This window comes from Falco punctatus, assembly GCF_963210335.1.
Source record: "Falco punctatus genome assembly, chromosome: 1".
Classification (NCBI taxonomy): Eukaryota; Metazoa; Chordata; class Aves; order Falconiformes; family Falconidae; genus Falco; species Falco punctatus.
In genome coordinates this window covers 76113199-76121550 of record NC_137580.1, presented here as the reverse complement: position 1 = coordinate 76121550, position 8352 = coordinate 76113199, and the positions used below count along the sequence as shown (strand labels likewise).

The following is an 8352-nucleotide window of genomic DNA, read 5'->3' as shown; positions in this document are numbered from 1 at the left end:
CTGCCCGTGCCGGCGGGCTCACGGCAGCCCCGGGGCCCGGTCCTGCGCCTTCCCGCCGGGGCTTGCAGCCTCCCGCCGGGTCACGGCAGCGCTCCGGAAGCTGTGGCTGCGTTATGTGGGAACCGCACCGGGCAGCCACCTTGTGGGAGAAGGCTGAGCGCGCAGGGCTCCCTAGGCACGGCCCCGCGGGGGCAGGCGGGGGCCGGGCCCTGCCGCCCGCCGGGGCCCTGCAGCCCGCCGGACCGCTGCATGCGGCAGCATGCATGCAGCCCACCGGAGCCAGCCGGGGCCATGCAGCCGCCTGTCCCTTCCCTGCCCCGGGAAGCTGCCCCCCCACGCCCTGCCCTGATCCCTTAGTGCGGCACCCAGGCAGGGAGGGCTGGATGCCCCCAGACACCTGTGAGCCCTACGGGTCTCCTCAGCCAGCAGGCACAGGCTAAAGGGAGGAGGGCCTCTGTCCATCAGGGGCCAGTTAATTTTCTGCTGGTGCTTCCCAAAGCCCTGGCGCACAGTCCAGGCACATCCTCAGAAATTTCCCTTCTGTCCCTCAGTGATGGAGGCCAACACATACATGGCACCCACCTGACTGATGCAACCACCCCAACACCTCCACGTAACAGCCTGGCATCTTCTCAACCGCCCTGCCGTGGCCAGGGCCCAGCCACCTGCACTCAGCCTTGCCTCCCGTCCTGTTGCAGATGCTGCCATTCCTTCTCCTAGGAATTGAGCACAGCACAATCGCTGTGCTCAGTGGGGCTGCCACGGGGCTCTGTCTTGTCTGCTCCTCCAGACAAGAGTGGTGATGGAAATGGGGTTTACACAGCTACTCAGGGCTGTGTGGAAGGGGACTTGCTCCCTACTTTTAGTTCACCCTCCTGGCAACTAACACCCCTGTTGGCAAGCAGAGGGCCATCTGCCTGACTGCACTCTCCTGTGAACAACATGGCGCTTGAGCAGAGTTCACAGGGAACCAAGCTTGACAAGAAAGCAAACATGGTACCAGTAAGAACCACTGAGCTGGCCGCACAAACCCACAAAACACCCTAAACACAGTAGGGAAAATGCTGTTTCCCAGAAATCATCTGTCTTACTGGATTGGGCAATGGTTCACAGATATTGGTGCAAACAAGGGGCTCAGATACACTCAATGCCAAATCTTGACCATTTTGTGAGTCATCTGCTAACTGCTCCTAAAAGCTCTGGCTCCTGGATTTAGAAAACCCCGGATCTATGGTTAAGCGCAGCCCCTTCCAGAGGCAGGACCCAAGGAGGCACTGGAAGAGGAAAAACAAATCAAACAGCCAGGCCTCTCCTTGAGATCGAGATCACTTTTATTTTCAGTTGTTTTGGCGAGGATGTGTGGGCAAGTGTGGGTGTGGTGCGCGTACGTCTGGGCATGCATGTGTGTGTGTGCAGAGTCCTGCCCAGTGGTGTAGATTATATGAATACCTGCAATTACAGTCCATGAACTGAGCCATGAAGTGCGTGATGGGTGCTACACTGAGGCCCACTTGCTAGCCTCTTCTTGTGCTTACTGCAGTGCAGCATCTCCACCTCCCCGCACTGCCATTCCAAGGACGCCAGCCCAAGATCCCATCCAAAGGGTGCGGGAGGAGCCGAGCTCCAGGATCTGGCTCTGCAGGAGTGAGCCGGTGGGTTTTCACCTCACTTAGTGAGCTCTTAAATACCATTTGCAGTTCCCTTTAACGCAACCATAAATGTCTCCTCACAGTGAGGAGCCCCTACTGCTCTGACAAACTTCAACTACCTCAGAGGTACAAAGGGAAGAGAACACGGACCCCATGTAAGCTCTGGTACTACAGCACAGCCAAGCGTGTCTTGGGTTCCTGGGAAAGCAGCACCCAAATATGCTACTGAGTTTCCACAGCCACCATGGAACTGTAGCATGGGGGATGCTGCAAGGGAAATGACCCGTGCTTCTGCAGCCCCCAGCCTCTTCCATCTGACTTGAGAGACCACAAGGCAGGTTAAATCCCAGTCTGGCCTCTATTACTGTTTAACTTTAAAGCTGAATTCCCCAAGCTCAGAGCAGAGACAATGCAGAAAGAACAGCATTGCCACAAACTAGTCAAATGCATCCTGGCCTTGTGGCAGGCTGGAAACAATCTTACTTCTCTGAGCTTTCTGCCTTTGGCACAGTTAAAGCAGAGGTGTCCCATCACCCAGGAGCCTCTGCAGTTGCCAGAGGCCTCCAAGTACCCCTGCAAGCCCCAGGATGAGCTAGCATCACCCATCGGTCTCCCTCTACCTCAACAGATTTGTGTGCTGCTTAGGGACGTGCAATTTGTCACGTTACACAGACCCAGCAGAAGGCAAAGCTGCTATCCTGGGAGTTTCACTTGGACGGATGCAGGTTTGAATCCCAGGCTTTGCTTCAGAGCATAATACAAGGTATTCCAGGACATGTTCCAGCTGCTGAAAGTCCTGCAGTGCACAGCAACTTGCCAGCTCTGCTTCCAAACCTGTCTGCACCTGTTTCAGCAGGAAATCAACTGGTCAACAAGTAAGGGGTCTGCAAACCAACGAGCAAAACCAGCACAGTCCTCTTGTGTGAAGTAGGCATGTAGTACCAGGAGATTCTCCTCCTGTTCCAAAGGGGTTAAATGCACTGTCAGCTCCACAGGGAGACAACCGATGCCCCAGTCCTCTCTGCCCTCTTCATAACACACTTTCAAGTAAAGGTTGCAGGGTGCTCTGCAGAGGTCTTAGTCATTTCTAACAGTTCAGTAACTCTCCAAGCAGGGAAAAGAACAGGAATATAATACATGCTCTGAACTCAGTTACCTCTGCTCTTAGGGCACTGCCTTCAAGCCCTCTTTCCTTGTGGCTTGACTCATGAAAAATTACATATCCTTCAAAAATACAAGGCCCTCATCCCTGGGGCTCAGGGATGTTAAATGGGGTCTAAGAGGCAGGAGCTCAGCAAAGGGACGCTGTGTGCAGAGGATTCCAGGATGCATCCTTAAAAGAGAGCGACAGCAAAATCAAAAGGACTATCAGCCACTTGGCTTGGTTCTGCACAGATCTCCCACCTGGCAGTTGCAAAGAGGAGATGTTTCTGAACTGCATAGAAAATTAAATGGCTTTTGCATATTAAAAAAATACAGATGAAAACACAGTTACACCAGTTACTAAACAGTGGGCGGATGAGTGACCACCATTTCATATTAAATAGACCCAACTAGATTGATCTCCATACTGCCACACTCCCAGCATTACGGCTTCAGTGCACAGAGCAGACCGAGTGCCTGCAAAGGCCAGGTACGCGCTGAGGTGACATGCCCCAGCAGGAGGGCTGCGGTCCCAAGGAGCAGGCTGTAAGACATCTTCTCTGTCCTCTCACTCCTTCAATGCTCATGCATCCCAGACCAGATGGGTGCACTGGGAAACAGGCCTTAGGCTGGAAAAGGATTCCAGTTTGTGGTTTCTTTACAATGTAGTTTCCACGCAACGTCACAGCAACAAATTGCTAGTTTCTTCCTATGGAGAACGGAAAAAGAGAGAGGTGAGTAGCAGCAAAGAGAAGGCCGCCCAGCATGGGAGGTGACAGTAGGGAATGCTCTAACACAAGTTCTGACTGTATCAGGGCCCTTCATGTCTCATGGGCAGCAAGACTCAGGACAAGGGAGTTTCCCAGCACTACTCCTGACACCACTCAAAAATCTCACACCCCTTTCACTCCTTCCAGCCACCATAGGCAATTTCTAGTCCCCAATTTATCTACAGCAATCCAGAAGCACAATCAATTAATGCTTCTCACTCACATATGAAAGGTTCAAATGCCCGGTGACAGGTCAACACATGAAATCTGAGCCATGCTCTCTGCCCAGCTGGAATGATACCCTGAAGAAACACGGAGCTGACTGAGCTGCCAGCTTTTATTTGGCAGCTCTCCCCCCGTGAAGTGAGACACAGTGGCTTAATTTCTTCCACCTGGCCTCCACAATCTCCTGCTAGAGTGGATTCTGCCCTGCATTTCCCAGTGTCAAGTTCCTGCCAACGGGATATTTGCAGCCCTGTACACAAGGCTGGTATTTGAAGGCCCAGAAGCCAGGGTAACCGTCACCCATACAACAGCATCAGGTCCCAGTAGGATGCACATCACTGTCTTGCACTAGTTGCAGGCCTGGCCAGCCTGCATCCCGGTGGAGACAGCCTGCCGACCAGTATCACCCATCCCATGTCTGCCATCACAGCCAGAAGGGTTAAGAGAGTTACGTTAATTTAAGCATTTTAAGGCCCTCTCTCACAGACCTCCACCCTGGGATCCTGGCTCTGGAAATGCCAGTCTCCTATTTGATTTAAGCAAAATCTAATATTGCATGGAGCAGGACTCATACAGCCCAGTTATCAGGGCTCAGCTGCAGGGCAGACCACAGGGAAGAAATGGCCAGTGCTGGGCCCGCACTGACTGCCCTTCTCCCATCCCTGCGTGACTACAACACGTTCTTACCACTTCATGGCACAGGGCAATTGAACACACAAGGCAGGAAATATTTCCTAGCCTGCTCCTCCCACTCTGCCAGCCACTGCCCAAGCCTGCTGTGTGGGACACAGCAAACTGTTTTACAATGGAGCAATTTTAAAGGCTTCACAGCATCAACCCCCTCCCCAACAAAGCCTTGGCCAACTGCCACAAAACTCACTTGTCCAGGAATAAATCCAGGGAATCCCGCTACAGCTCATTTCAAGAGACTTTCCTCCAAGCAGGTCTGAATTAAATGGTACCAAGAACATTTTTACATTCATCATGAGATCCAAATGGGTTTTCAACAAGTGATCAATGGGTCCACAGAATCCTATCCCCAGTGCTTTCCCTCTGGCCAGTGCCCTGCCATCTGCAGCAATCATTTTGCTTCATGCCTTGTTGTCGTCCCCAACCTCCAGGTGACCGCATCCACTCCAGCCGTGAGGCCCCACCTGGGAGCTGCCCCCGCCCCACAGCGTTTCAGAGTCCATAGTCCCATCGATCCCTGTCAGCATGCAACTCCACAACTGGAGAGATGGGAGCACTGCAGAGCATCAGCCATGTTCTGCCCGGTGGAAAACCTTTGGCACCAGCACTGACGATTTATCTAGAAGAGGAAAGGATAAAGAAAAAGTCATGTCACATAAGCAGCAGGGTTCACAGTGCTTGTAATGAATGACCTAAGACACACAATTTTCTCTAGGTTTCTAAATAAGGAGGGTGGGGTCTTTTAAATGTAACACAGGCCTTTTTAAGAACCCAAGTTCCCTGCCAGCAGAGTGACTGTGAAACTGGGACTCAGCTGTCAGATGTTGTAGAAGGTGTGCTGGAGGACATGAGGACAAGTGCACAGGCACAGCTGGACAGTACAGTACAACAAAAATTGCAGCCTCAGGTTAGAAATGTACTGTGCCAAGTACACACAGAGGAGGACCAAATGAAGACAGTGGTGACCTGTGGCTCAGTATCAGGGCGGCTACCTTGTTTGCTGCCCCAGGTGGGCACTTCAATTTCACACACAGGTCAACAGCCACCCATCACCAAAGCTATTCTCCAGCAGGATGAGTGTATTTTGGGGTGGAAGGGCACTGAACAGGGAGAACAGCATCCAAACCTACTTTCAGATACTGAAGTGAAAGTAACAGGCATTCACACACAGCACAGCAGAGGCAGCAGGCAATATATTTGGCCTGCTCCTCTAAGCTCCCTGCCAAATTCCCTTGCGCCACTCCAAGGAGAGCAGACCACGGCTGCATTTCTGTTCTGCAAGAAAACCTATGCACCAAAAAGCCAAGGCTGTTCCTGTGAGCGTTGTCCCACATTTGTTCCCACCACAACAGAGCCATGTTCTCCAAGCACATCCCCACTCTGTGGAGTGAAGGACATATAGGCTACGGATACACGAGTGCAGGGTGCAGGGCTTCTGTCCAGAGGGACCTCACCAAGTTGGAGGATTGGGTCAACAATAGTGTTGTGAAATTCAACAAGGACAAGTGCATAGCCCTACACCTGGAACAGGACAACCCCATGCACCACCGTAGCCTGGGGCCCAGTTGGCTTGGGATCTGGTGGAGAACATGTTGAACACAAGCCAGCTGTGCATCTTCATGGCAATGAAAGCCAAGCTGCAATAAGGGAGACTCAGATGGGACAGAAGGAAAGAAGTTCTGTCCCAGGAGAACAGTGTAACTCTAGAGTTCAGAGAGGTGGTGGCACCTCCATCCTTGGCAGTCATCAACCCTCGCCTCTACAAAGTCCCAAGCAACCTGACTCAGCTGTAAGGGTGGCTCTGCTTGGAGCAGGGGGTGAACAGAGACCTCCTGAGGTCCTGCGCTACCTAAACCTGCCCATGATTCTATTATCTCCTGATCTGTCCTGCCCACTATATGTCTTGCATCTGCCACAACACAGCTCAGGGAACACTTCAACCCATTTGACTGTACCTCTTATCCTTAGAGTGGGCTGCCTATACCCACAAATAATTAGAGCAGTATCCAGGCTGTGGGGCTGCTACCTTCCAGAAAAAATGCTTAGTCAGGGCATGTTTTACGTAGGCTTTCTGATGTCTACGGACAGGGGAATGGGGGTCTACTTTCAGGTCTCACTTGGAACAAGGGCTGATCACAGTAGGAGTTGGGGGGTAAACCAAGGCAACATTAACTCGCTCGCTGCCATTCTTGGGACAGATGATCTCCGTCAGTCCCTCCGGTCTCGGCTGACTCAGCAGTTCTCCTGTGAATAAAGGAAAACAATTAAAACATTGAAGCATTAGCAAGGCAGTTTTTGCAATTTTTGCTTTTAGCATGCCTTTCCACTCCCCGTCACCAAGTAAACATCCATGACCGATGCAAGTGAGCACTGTAAGAGGGCTTACTGGTCCTGCAACCCAAGCAGGTCGCATTCGTGTAACCATGGTGAACATCCTGGTGAATACAGCTTGAAGACGTGCTGCTCCACACAAATGTAACATCTGCCATCTTTCCTGTCCCTGCTTTGAATCACTGCACACAGACTTGAAGGCTCCTTAGGGACTCACAGCCTCTAGACGGAGCCTAATGAGCTGCAGGTTTTAGGAGCAGGTTTCTTAATTAGGCTTTGGAGGCAGATGGGATCCAGAAGTTTACCTTCAATCTTCATGAAAGAGAGGAAGCTGACCTGTAGCATCAGCAGGAAACTGGCAGACAGAGAAAGCTACAAACACAAGCCTTATTATTCACATCTGCATACTACAGCCATCCACACCCACAAAGCTACCCAAAAAGCAGCTGTCTTTCAGTTCAAGCAGAATGATGCTACAAGGACCCTGCCAAGACCACCACCTTTAGTATGAACCAGAAAGACGGTTTGAAAGAACTGCCACAGATATGATATTTGCATCACTTCAGTATTTCTCCTCGAAGAAATTCTAGGGGGGGCCCTCAAACCAACCAGGTAAGTGTGCTTGACCTTTTCTGAACATGTATGTCACCTCCTGTTCTTTCCCTGAGCAACCCTGACCATTGCAGCTGTCTAGCTGTTGCTCCAGTACTGCAATTTCTAAGCTGGAGCTGCAGAAACCCAGCTGTTCTGTGATGGCTGGTCAACTGTGGGGTGCCTCTCCCAGCTGCCAGACGATATTTAGAAGCAGGTAGAAATACTGAAAGAGGATTCCCTAATGCCCCTCTCCCTGGGTGTACTTGCCACAGCCGCCATGGGGACCGCTGCAGTGTCCTGTCAGGGCTCTGGGCCACACTGCACTCTGCTGAGCATGCAGATCACAACTCCCAGCCGTTAGCTCTTCCCTAATGGAGGCAATACCAGCTCTGCATTGAGTCAGTAGCAGCGTGGGGCTCTCACACTGCATGGTATCCCTCTGCTAAATGAGTTACGTCAGCTCCACTGTTCAAATGCCAAGTTGGCAGCTCCCCGCTGCTGGCACCCTTGCAGCATGTAGTCCAGGGCAAGATGCAGGTCAGCACAGTGAGGGGGGAAAGCCAGGTGCTGAGATGTGCCCAGCTCTGAGGAACGCTTCCCCAGCAGCTTGCTCAGAGCAAGACAAGTTTCCTCCTGGCTCTGCTCCACACATGACTGGCTCCAGGAGGACAGATTCCCCAGCCATCAGCACGCCATCTCCTCAGCGTAGTCCAGCCACAGCTTAGACACCCAAGAGCAGCAGAAGCACCTCTTGCTAACAGGCTGGCAGGCAGGCTCTGCTCTCAAAGGCAGTATGGGATGGCAGCATCCATGCCCAGCAGGGGCTCAATTCTTCTGCTGAGCAAGCCCACATTGGTGCTGAACAGACCTACCCGAGGCAGAGGCACCAGGCCACAACTGGCTTGTGCCAGCTAGATCAGTGACTTCTTCTACAGAGGCAGGCTGCCTGT

The 8352-nt window shown here is 52.2% G+C and overlaps 1 protein-coding gene across 2 annotated transcripts in view; it reads right to left on the bottom strand.

Annotated features, from left to right (window-relative positions):
- Positions 1-1315: 1315 nt before the first annotated feature.
- Positions 1316-8352, bottom strand: part of MFHAS1 (multifunctional ROCO family signaling regulator 1) — a gene marked incomplete at its 3' end in the record, with an annotated part of 35875 nt that continues 28838 nt past the window's right edge. The window contains exons 2-4 of one of the 2 annotated variants that reach the window (XR_013929773.1): positions 6595-6721; positions 4668-5096; positions 1316-3501 (exon numbers count right to left, since the gene is read on the bottom strand). Coding sequence is in view for 1 of the 2 variants with exons in the window: in XM_080397376.1 (XP_080253502.1) it covers positions 6591-6721 (131 nt within the window). Of the gene's footprint in view, positions 3502-4667; positions 5097-6590; positions 6722-8352 lie in introns of those variants that run through there. The other variant, XM_080397376.1, reaches the window with a different exon arrangement.